Genomic DNA, 19,697 nt, shown 5'->3' with positions numbered 1-19,697 from the left:
AGCTCATAACATACGACACACGGTAAAGCAGTCAGCATGTCTCACCATGAAACCCAAGCAATGCCTTCCAATGCAACTGATCAACTGAGCGCTTCACGAGACCAACCAAAACCAGAAAAACAGTTCATGACTAGCATGACATGGCGGTGGGTGAGGATTATATAAAGAAAGCAATTAAATTAGATGGAAAAAAGGAAAACTTGAAAATGGATAAAGTCATACTATGTCACCTGATGGGAAAGTTCCATCTTTCCTTGGTCAGTACACAGATTCAAACAATTTCCATTTACCTTCCACCAATTTTTTAAAGGCTTCCTTGGCAGGCTACAGTCCCCATGGAGACTGCAAAAGAATCGGACATGACTGAGCGAGTTACACTTTCATTTTTTTTTCAAGTTCCTAAGCATTCAAAGTCTGAAATTTGTTTTGAAAACATATAAGCTATCAAAGCATATCATGGAGAAAAAGCAGTAAGATGGGACTAGCCTTTCCAGGCATTAAAAAAAATGTCAATAATCGAAATCACAAATAAACAGGATAAGTAAAGAGTCCAGAAATGAATTCTCACTGCATATAAGAATATAAGAAAGTAAGAATATAAGAATATAGTAAGTGATAAACACAAAGTATCACCACAATTTAAAAAAAAGCAACTAATGTTCATAGGATAATAGGATCTCGCTACAGGGAAAAATTAATTGAAACTCAGCCTTCATTATACACATAATATGAATGTATACATACATGTGCATATACAGATATACCACTATAATTTCTGGTGGGATAGTTTAACATGAAAAAAAAAAGTGAAACAGAAGAAAATATTTATTCCATCTAGAGACATGAGAGAATCTTTTCACTATGGAAGCAAAAGTTGAAATTACAAACACTAAAAAAAACACTCAGGCATAGTTTTTTTAAGTTTTTAACTACTTTTCTAGAAAAACCACAGAAAAGGAGATAAAAGGCAAAACAAAAATATAATAAAAACTTATAATCATAAAAATAACCAGTAAAACTTGTGCACCTAGATATTTTACACATTAGGATGTGTAAGGATGTGTAAACATTAGGATGACTAAGTATTAAAAATAAAAAAACAAGTGTTCACAAAGATGTGGAAAAATTGGAACCCTCATTCACTGCCAGTGGGAAAAGAGTACATCTGCTGTGGAAAATAGTTTGAGGGTTCCTCAAAAGCTAAACATAGAATTACCATATGAACCATCAACTCTACTCCAAGGTGTACAGCCAAAGAACCAGAAGCACAGACTCAGACAGACACTCAGACATCCACATTCACCACAGCATCAGCCACAACAGCCAAGTAGAGGGCACAACCAAAATGTCTATCAACAGATGAATGGATAAACTGTGTTTACATGTGGTAAACACATACAATGGAATATTATTTAGCCTGGAAAAAGGACAAAACCCTGATACTTGTTACAACATGGGTTAATCTTGAAAACATTATGCAAGTGAAATAAGCCAGAGTCAAAAGGACAAATGATTCCATGTAAAATACGATCTACTAGAATAAGCAAATGCATAGAGACATAAAGTAGAACACAGAGGACGTCTCTGGTGGTCCAGTGGTTAAAAATTCACCTGCCAATGCAGGTGGGTTCAATCCTTGGTCTGGGAAGATTCCACATGCTGAGGGGCAGCTAAGCCATGTGCTGCAACTACTGAAGCCCGCACACTCAGAGCCTGCGCTCTGCAACAAGAGAAGCCACCGCATGAGAAGCCCACACCCCGCAACTAGAGTAGATCCTGCTCACAACAACTAGAGAAATCCCGTGCAGAGCAACAAAGACCCAGGGCAGTAATAAACAAATAAGCAAACATAATGTAGGACAGAGGTTTCCAGGGGATAGGGTTGGGGAACAGAAGGAAGGGAGGATGCTTTTGTGTGAAGGGTACAGAGTTTCAGCTTGGGATGATGAAAAGTTCTGGAAAAGGACAGTGATGAAGCTGCACAACATTGGGAATGCACTCAACGCTGCTAAATTATTCACTTAACAATGGCTTAAATGGTAACTTTTATGTTATGCGTATTTTACCACAATTTTACTAAAAAGACTATATAAATCTCTAAAGTTAACTTCTATAACTCCACAAGTCAAATAACTGAACACTATGAAAGAAGTCATGTAAGAGAAAAGCAACTGATAACTGTAGAAACACGATAAGCTTAAACGATGAGGTGGGACTCTATACCTGTTAGCAAAATGACAAACTAGTATTTACAAGGTCAAGGGAAAAATAATCTTCATATGCCACGAGGAAAATTTTACAATGCCTTGGCATATATGATTATTATAACAACAGATTTAGGCAATCTGGTAACACACTTCAGCTTTTTAAATGTTCACATCCTTTGACTTGGGGCTTCCCTCGTAGCTCAGTCAGTAAAGAATCTGCCTGCAGTGCAGGAAACCCGGGTTCGATCCCTGGGTTGGAAAGATCCCCTGGAGAAGGAAATGGCAACCCACTCCAGTGTCCTCATCTGGAAAATCATGGACAGAGGAGCCTGCAGGGCTGCAGTCCATGGGGTCGCAAAGAGTCTGGCACAACTGAGCGACTAACACTTACTTACTTATCCTTTGACTCAAGAACTTCATTCCAGAAGAAACCAAGTTGTGTGTAAAGATGTTTACATCAGGATTATCTGCTTTATTGACTATGCCAAAGCCTTTGACTGTGTGGATCACAATAAACTGTGGGAAATTCTGAAAGAGATGGGAATACCAGACCACCTGACCTGCCTCTTGAGAAACCTATATGCAGGTCAGGAAGCAACAGTTAGAAATGGACATGGAACAATAGACTGGTTCCAAATAGGAAAAGGAGTACATCAAGGCTGTATATTGTCACCCCGCTTATTTAACTTCTATGCAGAGTACATCATGAGAAACGCTTGGCTGGAAGAAGCACAAGCTGGAATCAAGATTGCCCGGAGAAATATCAATAACCTCAGATATGCAGATGACACCACCTTTATGGCAGAAAGTGAAGAGGAACTAAAAAGCCTCTTGATGAAAGTGAAAGAGGAGAGTGAAAAAGTTGGCTTGAAGCTCAACATTCAGAAAACTAAGATCATGGCATCTGGTTCCATCACTTCATAGGAAATAGATGGGGAAACAGTGGAATCAGTGTCAGACTTTATTTTTTTGGGGCTCCAAAATCACTGCAGATGGTGATTGCAGCCATGAAATTAAAAGACACTTACTCCTTGGAAGGAAAGTTATGACCAGTTAACCTAGATAGCATATTAAAAAGCAGAGACATTACTTTGCCAACAAAGGTCCGTCTAGTCAAGGCTATGGTTTTTCCAGTGGTCATGTATGGATGTGAGAGTTGGACTGTGAAGAAAGCTGAACACCCAAGAATTGATGCTCTTGAACTGTGGTGTTGGAGAAGACTCTCGAGAGTCCCTTGGACTGCAAGGAGATCCAACCAGTCCATTCTAAAGGAGATCAGCCCTGGGTGTTCTTTGGAAGGACTGATGCTGAAGCTGAAACTCCAGTACTTTGGCCACCTCATGTGAAGAGTTGACTCACTAGAAAGGACTCTGATGCTGGGAGGGATTGGGGGCAGGAGGAGAAGGGGACGACAGAGGATGACATAGCTGGATGGCAACACCAACTCAATGGACGTGGGTTTGGGTGAATTCTGGGAGTTGGTGATGGACAGGCAGGCCTGGCGTGCTGCGATTCATGGGGTCGCAAAGAGTCGGACACAACTGAGCGACTGAACTGAACTGAAGAGAAATGCACAAGGACTGAGAAATGGTTATATGAGCTATGGCATATTAACTGATAAACAGTATGAAACCACTAAAAAAAGGTAAACAGAAAGACCCTGAAACATGGACACGTGTATCAAAAATAATGAAATGAGGACCTCCCTGGTCCTCATTTGCCTTCCCATGCGAAGGTGAGAGTGAAGGGGTGAGAGTGAAGGGATACGGGTTCAATCCCTGGTCAGGGTGCTAGGATTCCACATGCCTCTTGGCCAAAAAAACAAAACATGAAACAGAAGCAATAGTGTAACAAATTCAATAAAGACTTTAAAAATGGTCCACAACAAAAACATCTTTAAAAAAAATAATGAAATGCAGAAAAGAACGTCTATCCATGCTACATAATTATAACCATATGAAATGATTTGCCAGGCTAACATCGAGAGCTTACTATGTACCTGGCACTGTGCTAGACACGCTATATGTCTTACATAATTTATTCCTTATAACAAGCCTAGGAGATATAAACTCTTGTCCTGATTTTATTAATTAGAAAATAAGGGCCATCAAGTCCCTGGGCATTATACACATGCTGCACATGGGGATGTAGAATCTGACCACAGCCTGTGTGACTCCTGACCTTATATGCACGGAAATCACATATAAGGGAGAATTGAGTGAGAGATGTAATTTTTTGAGGGGGATAAAGTTTTCAATAAAAAAAAATTAGAAAGTAAATCACTGCACACAAGTCTCAATAAAGTGCTATGCCATTATCCTAGACCCGATTCCACCACTTCTAAAACCTTAGAAATATTATATTTATACAGACAGGCTGCCATTCACCTTCTTTTTATAAAAAATGGATACTTTACAGTTGTGACAACGTGAAAAAACCACCTGGAACTCAGCTCCCTTTTTGCCCCAGATGTCTTTTTCATGCACAGCTGCAGAGCACAGCCAAAAACAGGCTTGCTGAATAAATCTTGTGGGTCTCTGGAAACCTTCCCTGGAGGCACGGCTCACTACCACCACCATTTTGGAACTGGTCCTCACAGTTCGAACAGAGACATATTGAGTGATGGAGGTGTCCTCAGTCAGAGCCACAACCCCCTTCTCGTTTTGCACTGCCAAAAAGAGGGGGCTCCTGTCTGCTCCCTAAAGGAAAACTGAGATCTTTCTGTACCCTTTGGATAGACATTAAAAAGCCTACCATGTCCAGGCTGGCTGTGAGGCATGGTGAACCATCTTCAGAGCAGAAAAGAGAGAGACGAGACAGGGGCCAAGGCATTTGAAAGGTATTTGAACAGGCAGAAATCCCTAACGTGCAACGACTGTCCTTCACAGACTGATTTGGGAGCGGTTTGGACATTCAGACACAGCACCATAAAACATCTCTAAGGCAGTTTGGGGTTACAGATACTTGGCTTTCAGAAGACGTGGCTGGCACCTGCCCCGTCTGCTGAAATACATAATGTTCCTGGAGATAAGGACAATACGCGAAGGTACCTAAAAATAAGCCAAGGGGAAACACAGACCTGTTCAAACGTCCAAGGAGACTGACTCAAAGACCGTAACCATAGAAACGGAATTTACCCATAGCTGGGCTTTTTTTTTTTTAATGTGGATTTTTTTTTTTAAGTCTTTATGGAATTTGGTACATTATTGCTTCTATTTAATGGCTTGCTTTTCTGGCCACAAAGCATAGGAGATCTTAGCTCCCCTAGCAGGGATCGAGCCCACACCCTGTAGGGTGCCCATGGTAGGGACCTACTCCTACCCATAGGAGGGAATTGTCCTTATAAGACAAGCAGAGATGGCTGAGGGAGACCAGCATCACAAGAATGGAGGCCCCTGGAAGGACACAGAGGCTGGTATCATGGCCGTGGCATCGAGGCACAACCGATTCCGAAAGCCAGTTCCTCTTGCCCATCTGTGAACACCTGCCCTCTTCTAGTGACTTGTTTTTCTGAGAAGCACGTTTACTGGCGCCCACGGTGCTCACACAGTTTTCTCCAGCATGACCCATGGCCACCACCTTGCTGTCTCCACCACACAGATGGGAAGCCAGGCCACCCTTGGCTTCTGTGACTGGCAATGCCAGCGCCTGGACACAGTGGCTGGCACAGGAGCGCCAGGTAGGCCGAGATGGCAGCCCAGCCACTCATCCTCCTCACCTCCAGTGCTTCCTCGTCCTCAAGGCTCAGGGCCAGCTGGCCAACTCAGTTTCTGCAGGCAGGTCCCAAACTCCAGAGAGAAAGTCAGGCCACCACACAGACAGTGAATCTCGCAGGACCCAGGCCACTCTGTCCTGCAGTCCGCCACAGACAACATCATGGCCGACACCCTAAGCTATCACAGTGGCCCTGGAGCCCTCAGATGGTGCTGCCAGAGAACTGAAAGTCATTAGAAGGTAGTCCCAAACGATGCCTCCTGCTCAATAAGTTTGTTACAGAAAGGACAGTAACAATACCAGGCTAATGCTTGCATGGAGAAGCTACGCTGCTATGTTCAATCCAATGACACTTAATTTTTAATTTAATACTTCCAGTAAATAAAAGAAATATTAAATAGTGATCTTGCTAAATAAAGATTAGAAATTAAATATTGTGCTGTAAACATAATAAAAAGAATAAAACAAATTTGTAATTATTAAAAAGAAGAAGCTATGCCGCTCCAAATTTCCTGTCCTTGCCACACTTCTGCTACTACAAGCATCTACATTTATTTGTGTCACTTTCTGGTTTAAACACCTGCATTCCCCCACCTACAGTTTATCAAAGCAAGTGGCCATGACCCTTCCCAACTGCCCCAAATTAAGACAAATCACCAATTGACCAGAAATCACAAAAGATTTGACAATCCTCAAGACGTTTAGAAGAATAAGCTTTTGGGGGTTGGTTTTTCCCTTTTAAATTCAGCACTGTCCCGATGAGACGGAAGGAAAGTGGGACAAAAATGGATTTGTTTTGAAACAGGTCCTTCTCTTCCCACTTACAGGGAAGCAGGATCAAGTGCAGAGAAGTTCGGTGTGGATGTGGAAGGGCTCTCCTCTCTCAAATGGGACAAATAGTCCCAATGGAACAGCTACAGGAGGCCCCCTGGTGGCACCAGGGCTTTGCCCCGGTTCAGCATCCCAACCCACTCAACAGCACCACCATCTTCTCTAAGCCAGCTCTTAACAATAATACTTAGCCTTCTTTCTCCTTAGTCTGATCATTTCCATAAATTAGGGAAATGAAAAAAAAAAGTATCACTTAAAAAAGATATCCCCTCTCAAGAAATCCAAGGTTGATAAGAAATGAATTTAAAAATTAATGCTTTTTATTTCTGTGCCAAGGAAGGTTTGAGAAGCGTGCAGTCATATGGAGAATGACCTTGGCTGTACAGACTATGCCAGAGAGAAAAGAAGATGGGTCATGGAAAGAATGATGAATTCAAATTCCAGCTCAGTTTGGGAGTCTTCTCTCACCCACCCAGCATTCTGACACGGCAGACAGAGCCCCGGCTCCATGTGAGCACTGGGTGAGTCCGGGCTGGTGCTCTGCGCTGTCACTCACCTGTGCCATTGGCCAAGCCACTGTGGCTCGGGTTCTTGAGGGGCTGGTGGTGCCGGCTGCTAGTACCGGGGCTCTGCTCTCCGGCTACTGTGGCTGGTCTGGCTGAACCACTTGAATGTCTGTGCGTCCTGCAGGTTCAAAATATAAAACAGACAGACATAAGTTACCATGAAGAAAAAAGAGCTGTGCCCCCACCTAAGTCACCGTATTCCCTCTCTCACTATTTATGGGAAATAAGCCCTGTAATAGTCCTTCTGGTCTTTGACTCAACAGAAGCTGGCCCCAAACGGAGAAACCCAGGTTAAGCTTCCTTCTTGGTAAAAAGTACAGAAGGTAACTTTAGGTAAATTTTTCCACTTGAAGTAAACAAATCCAGAGTGAATTGCCCCTACATCTGAAATAACTGGCAAAATATCCTGTGACCATCACATTATTTTTATTGGGCTTGACCGTAGGAAATAAACAAGAAAATCACTGGATGGGCTACAGACAACATATTTTTCCCATTAGCCAAAAAAGCAGCCCCAAACTTATCCAAATCCATTTGCTCTATAGCTAGAAACATGTCTGCCTTGGGAATAAATGTTAAGGGCATTAGACAACTTCAAGCAATGTGCGTGTTGCCATGTTTTACCCAGAAAAGGTGACTCAACAGTCTATGGAAGTAAATGAGGAACAATGCAGAGAGGGATCTGTTCAAGAAAAGTGGCGGAATCAGCAACAGAGACCGTCTGACATCTTTAGAGAACGCAAGGCAACAGGCAGTATGTGTCTCCACAGTCTTGTCATAGCTTGACTTCTTCATTCAATGAAAATGACTGAGCTTCCCTGCCCTTTGGCTTCCGTTTTGTCAAAGGAGATTATCCTACTACTCCATTACATACAACTTTTCAACAGTGAGAGGATTTCTATACTACCCAGGGAAGAAAAGACCACCCCTGTCCAGAAGAGAGAGATCCAGGGAACAATTTATAACCACAGGACGAGGGGCAGTGGGAATACCACCTACAAAAGTGTGGAAGCAAGGACGATGCTGAAGCTGAAGCTCCAATACATTGGCCACCTGATGGGAAGAACTGACTCATTGGAAAAGGCCCTGATGCTGGGAAAGATTGAAGGCAGGAGAAGAAGGGGACGACAGAGGATGAGATGGTTGGATGGCATCACCAACTCGATGGACGTGAGTTTGAGCAGGCTCTAGGAGTTGGTGATGGACAGGAAAGCCTGGCATGCTGCAGTTCATGGGGTTGCAAACAGTCAGAAACAACTGAACGATTGAACTGAACTGAAGGACGAAGGAAGTATTTAATATGCACTGGGCTAGAATATCAGGTTCCAGGTACTAGTGGTATGCTGTGCATTTTGCACATATTATCTCATTTAACATGGCAACCCCAGAGGTCGCCAACTATTATTATGTCCATTTTACAAGTGAGAAAACAGACACCAAGAAAGTGAGCAATGGAGCAGAGATTTGAATCTAGGTACTCTAAGATCAAGAGTCCATGCTCTCGGGTTGGAGGCTGGGGCAGGGGTGGGGGAAGCCTGGACTTAAGTTGAATCCCTTTCGGGCTATTCATGGGTTACTCGGCCAATGGTGAGATGAAGACCTTGAACAGAAAGCTCCCCCATGGGAAGGTTCCACACCCACCAGAACACCTCTGCTGGTGAGACATTCTGGTCCAGCATGCTGGGAAAAACTTGCAGCACAACAAACTCCCCAGGGGAAAGACGTGGCCCCATGACTACCTTCTCCAACATGATGAGTACACACCCAAGTGTTTACAATGACTGTCTTTGGACGCTGGGAATATGGATGTTTCCTTTTGTGCTTTCCTAGGTTTTTCTGATTTTCTTCATTAAACTTGCCTACTTTTGCGGGAGGAAGAAACACAATTATTTAAAAAGAAAAAGTTTTTCTTGGGCCAAAACTACAAAAAAAAAAAAAAAGAAGAAGAAGAAAAAAGCAACCTAGCAAACCCTGGAGTCCTTGGTACCTAAGACTGCGTGGCAGTTAAAAATGGACAGGAGAGCACAACTGAGCTATGGAAATAAAGATTTAATTTGGACTGTTTTTCCATCTTATTTTTCCCTGAGCTAATTTCATAAATCAAAGCTGTCAACCACACCTCAGTCAAGAAAAATATTTCAGAGTCCCCACTCCATGGGAAGGAATATTAGCACTGAGCACTTTACCACAAGTCCTCATCGAAAGCAGGAGTGCAGGCTAGTTCCAGAGGGGAAGATGGTCATTAGCTGCTGGTGAACGTGTGTGTATGTGTTGAGGGCTGAGAGCTTGAGAGAGATCAAATTGGTTAATAGAAGGTCTATTTCAGCCAAGAATCCCCTTAAAAGGACAAAAGAAAAAAGCCTCTGTGATTGGGTGCTCAGAGCCCACAGCAGAGGGCTGGACCCTCCAGGCGGGGCAGGCCGTGTAGGGCAGCGCAGAAAACGAGGCACCAGTTGTGTCCCACGCACGGGCTCTGACAGGCCTGTGACTCCTTCCAGCCCCCTGGGCTCCTTGACCCTCTGGAGGGCAGCTGGGCATGACAACAGGGTGGGTCCTGTTACTCTCCTGGCCCCTCCCTCCCTTCCCCGAAAGGGCATGTGGTCAGAGTTGAGAGAGAACACTTTCAGAAATATTCAACCACTAATGAGAGCAGCACACCCGGAATGACAGGCTGCAGCAGCGCCGGGATCAGCCCAGAACCAGGGGCAGCTGGGACCGCTTTGCGTGGATTGCTGCCTCCCTGCCCATGGCCCATGGCCACCCCGCTACCCGTCCACCACCACACACACACACACGGCCTCCCCACTACCTGCCCACCACACACACACCCACACACCCACACCCACACACACATGGCCACCCCTCTACCCGTCCACCATACACACACAAACACACACACACACACGGCCACCCCACTACCCGCCCACCACACACACACACACACACACACACACACACACAGCCACCCCACTACCTGCCCACCATACACACACAAACATGCATATACACAGACACAGACACACAAGGCCATCCCACTACCTGACCACCATACATACATGCATGCATACATACAGACACACACACACACACACCCTTACACATACATACACACTTCCCCCAGATTCTTCCCTTGCCTTAAATCTGGAGCTTCCACTTTTCCCCTCTTGAATTATCTTTAAAATAAGACTCTTAGAAAGAAGAGAAGGCCTCAACATTTGAGGAAAATCTTTCTCTTCAGCAGTTGCTTCTTTGGGAGGACTCAGTTCAGTTCAGTTGCTCAGTCGGGTCTGACTCTGTGACCACATGGACCACAAGTCAGCACGCCAGACTTCCCTGTCCATCACCAACTCCCGGAGCCCACTCAAACTCATGGGAGGACTCACTCAACCCTTAAAAGATGGGACTGTGTCGTGATTAAAAAGCTGGCCCAAATGCTGAAACCACACACCATAAGCCAAAATAGTACCAGGACGCAAATGGGGTGATGGGTGGAGATGAGCTGGGCTCCACCACAGGCAGCCTGGCTTCGGCTCTGCCAGTGACTTCAACCTTGGCCTGATCCCTCCGCCATTTTGGGGGCAGGAGGGAACAGCTATGCAGACCCTGGGGCAGTCACAAGGTGGCAGAACAGCAAAACTCCACAAATGGTTTTGAGTCCTCTAGTTACCGAGATTCAGCCTCACTAGAGTATGTGCTTTCTCAGAATGCTGGTGTGAACTTATTCCTCTCTCAAGTCAGAAACTAAGGCCTCCCTAAGGAATACCAGTCAAGGTCCGGGTCCTGGGATTATCTCCCCATGTTCCAGAAAATGATCTGATGCAAGTGAGGCCCCCAGGAGAGGGCTCTTGGCTGTCCCTTGCCATTCAAGCTTTGACATTCAGTGTTGGCCTTGGTCCTCAGCTAACCCTGAGAGCCACAGCCTCAAATGCTGTGAGACATTCGGCACTGTCCTTCATGAAAGCCAGTAACTTGAATTCAATCATTATTTTCTGATCTATTAGGCCATGTTCTAGAGCTAGCAACAAAATAAAAAGAAATCCTGACCTCAAGGATCTACATGTTAGGGGAAATGCAGTGACTGATAATTCTGCTCAGACACAAATCTGCATCACTCCCTATGAAGCTGGTGTGTGCGAGTCACTGGCTAGTGAGTGAGCCTGGCGGGTAACTTAGCACTTATCACCCAGTGCAGCTTTGTTAATCATCATCACATATGCAATCGTTTATATGGAGTATAAACAAAACTTTGTTAAAAAAAAAAAGAACAAACAGGCAGCCTTACTATCAGTAATGTAAGTTAAAACAAAATGAAGAGTCAAAAGAAGTAATAGCTCACAAAACAGAAAAACAAAAGTTTCTGCTAAATTAAAAAATGAAATTTAAAATTTGGTGGTGGCTCAGAACTTGGGATTGGTAAGTCTATCATATCCCTTACGAGGAAATGGATTTAAAAGGCACGTCATTAAAATTCAAAACTTCTGCCCTTCCAAAAACACTATCAGGAAAATGAAAAGCCAATCCCTAAACTGGGAAAAACTATTTGTAAAACATGTATCTGATAAAGGATTTCTATCAAGAATATATAAGAAAAAACTTTCAAAACTCAGTAATAAAAAGAATAAACCAATAAAACTAACTGAAAAGTTTTAAAAGAGAAGATCTACAAACAGCAAATAAACACACGAGAAACGCTCAACATCAAGTCATTGGGAAAATGCAAATTAAAACCACAGTGAGATACCATCACACAACTATACGAATAGACAAAGTAAAAACAAAACAAAAAAGCCTGACACACACAAACAAAAACAAAACAAAAAAAACCTGACAGTAAACAGTGTTAGTAAGAACACAAAGCACCCAGGTCTCTCAAACACCGCTGAAGGGAATGCAATGTGGTTCTATCATTTTGCAAAAATGTTTGGCGGTTTCTTATAAAGTTAAACATGCACTTAGTGTACCAACCAGCAATCCTACGCCTAGGTATTTATACAAGAGAAAAGAAAACATGTTTATACAAAACTTGTAGGCAAACTATTTTGGGTGACTATTCATAATTTTCAAAACCATAAACAACCCAAATCCGTGAATGAACATACCGAATGTGGTACATCCACACAGTGAAACACTACTCAGCAAACAAAAGGAATGAACTGCTGATGATGAAACACCATAGATGAATCACAAATGAATTATGCGAAGCAGGAGACGGACACAAGAGGCTACAGAGTGTATCATTCTGTTTTTATGACATTTAAGAAAAGGTAAAACTGCAAGGACAGGAAACAATTAGTATCTGCCAGTAGCTGGAGAAAGAAGTAGGGGCTGACTGCAAAGGGGCAAGAGGGAACTTTGGGGGGAAATGACACATTCTGTATCTTGATTTTTGGTGGTGGTTACCAGACTCTATGGGCTTCCAGATGGCACAGTGATAAAGAATCCACCTGCCAATGCAGGAGATGCAGGAGACATGGTTTCGATCCCTGGGTGAGGAAGATCTCCTGGAGAAGGAAATGGCAACCCACACCAGTATTCTTGCCTGAAAATCCCATGGAGAGAGGAGCCTAGAGGGCTACCATCCACGGGGTAAGGAAGAGTCTCAGGCACAGCTGAGTGACTGAGGACACACCAGACTCTATACTTCCATCAAAACCCACAGAACTGTACATTGCATAGGGTTTATGTTACTGTATGCAGATTATACCTTCACAGACCTATCTTCATTTTAAAAAGCAATCTGTGTGTTTCAGTCACTGCAAAAACAACTAATCACATGAGAAAAAATTTTAAAGTAATCAAAAAGTTTTAAAAGAAAACTTAGGTATGGTATAAGGATATGTGTGTGTTAGTCACTCAGTCATGTTCGACTCTTTGTGTTCCCACCAGGCTCCTCTGTCCATGAGATTTTCCGTGCAAGAATACTGGAATGAGTTGTCATGTCATTTCCTTCTCTAGGGGATCTGTCCCCCCAAAAAACACCCAGAAAACAAGAACATTGAAGGGAATATGATTCAGGCAATACTCTGCTGCTGCTGCTAAGTTGCTTCAGCCATGTCCGACTCTGTGCGACCCCATAGATGGCATCCCACCAGGCTCCCCCACCCCTGGGATTCTCCAGGCCAGAACACTGGAGTGGGTTGTCATTTCCTTCTCCAATGCATGAAAGTGAAAAGTGAAAGTGAAGTCACTCAGTCGTGGCCGATTCTTAACAACCCCACAGACTGCAGCCCACCAGGCTCCTCCGTCCATGGGATTTTCCAGGCAAGAGTACTGGAGTGGGGTGCCATTGCCTTCTCCGTAAGGCAATACTCAGAACTCTACAAACACTCTGTATTAATATGGGGATTCTTCAATGCCCGAGGACACATCTCTTGCAAATGTCAAGAATTCATGGCTGACCGGATACTGGGTGCCAAGCATATTTTTCTATCTTGGTAAAAGAGGCCCAGAATACTAAAGGGAAGTTCTTTGACCTCAGAATTCAAGCCCATTAGCTGGGCAAAAGAGAAGTTTCTGGGCAGAACCACTGATAGTAGGGTTTTTCCTCCCTTTAAATTTATTAAAGGAAAAAAAAACAGACACAGAAGTTAAAATTGCCTAAATAACTTAAAACTGTTCTCACATCCCAATCCAGGGAATTGATTTTTGCCTAGATGACTAGAAGCAAGAGGGTGGCCATCCTGCCCCTCTTCCAAGTCCTCTTAACTGGGCATTGTCTTTTAATAGCAGCATGGAAACAAAATGAGTGAGGCTGGGCCGGTTTCCAGTAAAAGAATCAGAAAAAAAAAAAAAAAAAAAACAGTCACTTAAAATAGAATCATGGAGGGAAAAATGGGAAGCAGTGATGGGAAAAGAAATGGTTTCCCTCATTCAGAGAGGCGTCACTAAGCAAACCTGCTCCCACCTACATGCAGCCTCCTCAATTCTTCCTGTTCATTCAAATGTGGACAAGGAGGGGGGGAATGGGAGGGGGGTAAAAGGGGGCGGTGAAAAGGGAAAGGCGCAATTAAGAGTTAAAAATGGGACCACTGGAATCATTCTGAGGGTAATTTACGGCTCCATTCCACACCCTACCCCTGGCTGCCAGCCTCAGAAATGACAGGAAAGGTAAAAATAAAACAACTGCCAAGCCCATTCTACATGACAGAAAGACAAGTGATTTACTTCTGCCCAATCTGGAGAACAGAGAAATATTCTCAACGGTGGCAGCTTTCTGAGACTGAAAAATTCACTTTAAGAGAGACTATATACTACATTTTGACTCCTCTCATCCCAGGTTGTATGCTGGGCTTTAGCGGAAGCGGTCAGTGTCTCATTCCATCCCACCCCCACTCGGAGCAGCAGGGAATGACCTGGGGTTCCCTGAACACAGAAGCCCCTCACTTATTTGTCCCATGTCCTGAGATGGTACAAGGGCACAGGACGCTCCAGCAGCTCAGGAGACTGTCAACCTCCACTGATACACAGCAGGAAGCTGCAGGGGGCCGACCCTGAACACGGGGCTCTAACTTCTGCTTTAGGTGGGCCAGAAAAGGCTCTTCCACCTTCTTCCCCCTGGCATCACCTCTTGCTTGAACCTGGCCCATCCCAGAGCATCCCTGAGCTACAGCCACAGACCTGAAAGGACCACACAGTACCAGAATGACAGCGCCCAGGGCGTTATTTCTAAGTGTTCTGACGCAACAAATCACAAAGGCAGGGATTGAGCAGGAAGGAGGCACGCTCCTAAAAGAATATGCTCATCAGACGTTCCTCCAAACCTCCCTCTAAACTCGTCCCAAGGAAAAGTTGGAGCTTTTGCTGATCGACTCGCTGGCATCCTCTTCTCTGGACTCTTCACCCAGCTGGCTCCTCATTCAAATCCTGGTCTAAATGTCCCTCACCTCCCAGGCTGCACTAAACTCCCTGACTTCTCTGGCACAGCATTCTATCCTTTTCCTTAATGGCCTTTTTTTTTTTAACTTTTTATTTTGTACTGGGGTATAACCGACTAACAATGTTGTGAGAGTTTCAGCTGAACAGCTGAAGGGACCCAGCCTTTCTATTTGTAATTTATGTTTGTTTATCTGTTTAATGTCTAACTTCAACAAGGCCCATGAAGGCGGAAGCCATGTCTGTTTAGGTGTAACTTTGTATAACCAGAACCTAGCATATGCTTGGCCCCACAGTAGGCACAAAGAAACATTTGCTGAATGAATAAAAGACGCAAGCTCTCAAGTACAAAAGCACTCTTGGGCCTGTAACCTCTAATATTTCCCATGTTCCTAGCAATCCAGTCACTCCTCACCTCCCTGTCTCCAACCACCTCTTTAAAGAATGGAATCTATGCCAAGAGATGGAATCCACAAGGTAGTAGGTACTGAGAAGTGTCAGAGCTAGTGTCTTCCAAAAAGGTTAGCCCTCAACGTCATGTAAGAACATTCTCTAGTCTACAAATCAAGGTCTACAAATAAAAATCATTTCATTACACTTTTTTTGTGCCACATACACTAAAATTGCAAGACAATCCCCACATCCGACCAAATTTTATTTATCATGGTTTTGTTGTTGTTGTTCTAGCTATAATTTTCAAGCACTCTCCAACAGGTAAAGACGAGGCAAGTGATTGAACATGGGAATTAAGAGAGATACCTTGTGTGGCAGGAATATTTTCTAAAATGCCCCTCCTCCCAAAAACACCCCACCTCAATGCATAAAACCAGGGAATGTGATGACATATCACAGCCTGAGTTCCTGCTGAGCACATGGCCTCACTGAAGTTGGAGGGCTTTATAGAGAGATGGCAATGCCCTGTGGAATCAGTGCTCATCTCACAGGGGTGCCATTTCTGTGATCCAAATATCCTTCATGAGACACACACTCCTGACATTCCAACCATCAGTTGGGGATGTGAATAGTTACCTATACGTGGGACATCACTGTTCTCAGAGGGTGAGTAAGTAACACTCTCTCCTGGTAGAGTTCAGGCATATGGACATTACTACACATGCTTTTTCCAAATAAGACATATTTATGTGTCAGCTTATCTTGGATTCCAATGCTAACCATCGAAGTTGTAAGGACTTGAAAAGAACAATCCAAGAAAAAGGTTCAAAGTGGAAGTATCAATCATGAAGAATAAATAAAACAGGAGGAGCAGAGACTTCCCTGGTGGTCCGGTGGTTAGGACTCCATGCTACTACTGCAGGGTGCGTGGGTTGGAGTACTGGTCAGAGAATTAGGATCCTGCACACTGCAGCCAAAAAAAAAACCCAGGGGGAACCACCACGCTCTTGGCGGTCTCACTAAGCTTTAGAAATACAAGGCTGTCCTGATAAAAAGTCTCCCCTGTACCCTGTGCCCCTGAAACCATCACTTCTCAGGGAGTCGAGGTGCCAAGGAATGTAAACTGGTAGCAAGACCCACCCTGAAGTCCTGGCAAGTGAGAAGCAGGAACACAAGACTCTTTCAACTCAACAAGGATTCACTGAGCTGCTGCTACGTGCAGCAGAGCACTATTCGGGGGCTGGTGGGGACACAAAGATGCATAAGGCCCAGATAAGTTTGGCTGAGAACTCCCCCTGTACCCCTCCCCAACCTTCAAAACAAGAGTGCCGTAGATGGGAGAGAAAAAAAAACAACTCCTCAGGAGTCCCCATTTCATCATTCTTCTCTACATGTAAAGCAAAACTGTAGGGTGTGATTTCAAATAAAGGTTTTGCTTACCATTTTTTAAGGGAAAAATTTTAAACAGAAAGAACAAAACCAACCATATCCTCATCTCCCCTTCTCCTTCATCAAACAGCAGTGATTCACACTATCTCCTACTCTAGACTTTCACGAATCTCACGTTAAAAATTGTTGTCAATTTCTTTTTTCAAAGTTGTAACTTCAAAGGCCATTTACGAGCACACAAAATAGACCCGACACATAGACGTGCCATGAAAGTCCAAGAGAAGTCCCAGTCCAAACAGAAAATCTTCAGACAGGGAGCCGGGGAAGAAATTCTTATTCTCTCTACGCTGTTAGGTGCAGAATTTCGCACTCCATTATCAAATAATTCGTGAGCCAAAGATACCTTCAACTCATAAAGACAAAGAAAAGGCAGGCCAAACACAGGCTTAAAGTGGCTGGTTGGCTTAGCAAAAAGAGACAAAGAAAGCAGAACAGACAGCACTTAAAAGGCAAGAGGATGAAAAGATATCACGAATCACAAGAAACAAATGGACCAACCATAACAGTTTAAAGATACAAGGTATTATATTGGTTTGGGTTTGTTTTTCAATCTTTTTTTTTTTTAATTGAAGTATTGCTGACATACAAACTGTATTTCTTTCAGGTATACAACATAGTCTTCCGACATTTCTATACATTCTGAACTGATGTATATAAAGTCTAGGAATCATCTGCCACCAAAGTGATCACAAAATTATTGCCCATATTCTCCACACTGTACATTAAATTCTCATGACTTGTTTATTCTATAACCAGAAGTCTGCATCCCTTAGTCCCCCTTCATCTAGTTCTTCCAACTTGCCACCCTCCTTGTATTGTTTGTTAAAAACCCAGTTCAATGATGTTTCGAGCAACACCATCTAATATATAAGCACCAAAAATGTGGAAACTAAATGGATGCAGAAAATATGACAAGAAAATACAAAACAACAGGAAGCTGGGGAAGTTATGTTAATTAATACCAAACTAAACAAACTTTTTAAATGATTTTTAAAATTCAGGCATAATTTACATATAGTAAAATTCACTCCCTTTCAAGGGTATAGTTAAATGAGTTTTACCAGCATATACAATCATGTTATCATCACCACGATCAAGATATAAAACACTTACACTGCCCCCCAAAATTTCTTGGTGCCCTTGGTAGTCAATCCCTCCCCTCAATTCCCAATAATTGCTAACAGGATTTCTGTCCCAATCATTTTGCCTCTTCCAGAATGTTATATAAATGGAATCACATAGAATATAGCCTTTTGTGTCTGGCTTTTTTTAATTTACCATCTTAACCATTTTATTTTACTTATTTATTTACTTTTGACCCCACCACCTGGCTTGCAGAATCTTAGTTCCCCGACCAGGAATTGAACCTGGCCCCAGACAGGGAGGATTCCCTGATAGCTCAGTTGGTAAAGAATCCACCTGCAATGCAGGCTGCTGCTGCTGCTAAGTCACTTCAGTCATGTCCGACTCTGTGCGACCCCACAGACAGCAGCCCACCAGGCTCCTCTGTCCATGGGATTCTCCAGGCAAGAACACTGGAGTGGGTTGCCATTTCCTACTCCAATGCATGAAAGTGAAAAGTCAAAGTGAAGTCGCTCAGTCGTGTCCGACTCCTAGCGACCCCATGGACTGCAGCCCACCAGGCTCCTCCATCCATGGGATTTTCCAGGCAAGAGTACTGGAGTGGGGTGCCATAGACCTCAGTTAATTCCTGGGTCAGGAAGATCCCCTGGAGAAGGGAAAGGCTATCCACTCCAGTATTCTGGGCTGGAGAATTCCATGGACTGTATAGTCAGTCCATGGGGTCGCAAAGAGTCAGACAGGACTGAGTGACTTTCACTTTCTCTTTCACCTTCCAGGTAGTGAGAGCGTGGACTCCTAACCACTGGACTACCAAGGAAGTCTTTTGTATATCTGGCTTCTTGCATTTAGCATAATTCTTTTGAGAGTCATCCATGTTGTTTAATGCTATTCCTTTTTACTGCCCAGAACAAATAAAACTTTAAAGGTGCTAGAAAAAGAGAGGATCACAAGATAAAAATTTCAATTCACCCATAAGACATATTTCAAACTTGTATAGTGGGTCCAAGAATAAAACCTTTAAATACACAAAGCAGAAATTCTTGGATACAACCTGGCCCCACCTATTAACTGCCGTCACCTCCTCCTATTTTCCCATCATTCCCTCCACTCCAGCCAGACTGGCCTCCTTCAACTCCAAAGGCCCACTCCCAGCTGGGTTCCTTGGCAAGAGCCACTCCTCTGCCCAAAGTCTTCCCTGACAAGAGAGCCTCATGGAGAAATCCCTCACCTTCTTCAAGGCTTTGTTTACAGGTCGCCTTCTTAACCATACCTCTCTCAACTGCATTATTTCATGCTGCATCCTGTTGCTATGTAACGAGTCCACAAGATCAAACCTGCAGACAAGGTCAGCTGGGCCTTTGCGGCTGTAATCTTAGCAGAATGGTAGGGGGCGGGTGCCAGAATGAAGTGAACTAATACATAAATAGGAATAAGGATGGGAGACTCAGAATATTGAGACTAGTATTTTTGCTATATTTTCAATAGGTATGGGTACATAACAACTTCAAGAAATCCTGTGATGTGTTCTGTGCTTTAGTTCTGTGACTATTTTTACCTAATGCTAAGTGAAAAACCTAAATAT

At 43.6% G+C, this 19,697-nt stretch overlaps 1 protein-coding gene across 8 annotated transcripts in view; it reads right to left on the bottom strand.

The window, feature by feature from the left end:
• WWP2 (WW domain containing E3 ubiquitin protein ligase 2) overlaps positions 1–19,697 on the bottom strand; it is a 176,815-nt gene that overhangs the window by 53,277 nt on the left and 103,841 nt on the right. For all 8 annotated transcript variants that reach the window (XM_055553490.1, XM_055553491.1, XM_055553493.1 and 5 more), the window contains one exon: positions 7,309–7,436. In XM_055553490.1, coding sequence (XP_055409465.1) covers positions 7,309–7,436 — 128 coding nt within the window. The remainder of the gene's footprint in view (positions 1–7,308; positions 7,437–19,697) is intronic.

The sequence above is a fragment of the Bubalus kerabau genome, chromosome 17, assembly GCF_029407905.1.
Source record: "Bubalus kerabau isolate K-KA32 ecotype Philippines breed swamp buffalo chromosome 17, PCC_UOA_SB_1v2, whole genome shotgun sequence".
Taxonomy (NCBI): domain Eukaryota; kingdom Metazoa; phylum Chordata; class Mammalia; order Artiodactyla; family Bovidae; genus Bubalus; species Bubalus kerabau.
The sequence above is the reverse complement of the archived record's forward strand: the minus strand, read 5'-3'. Positions and strand labels throughout refer to the sequence as shown.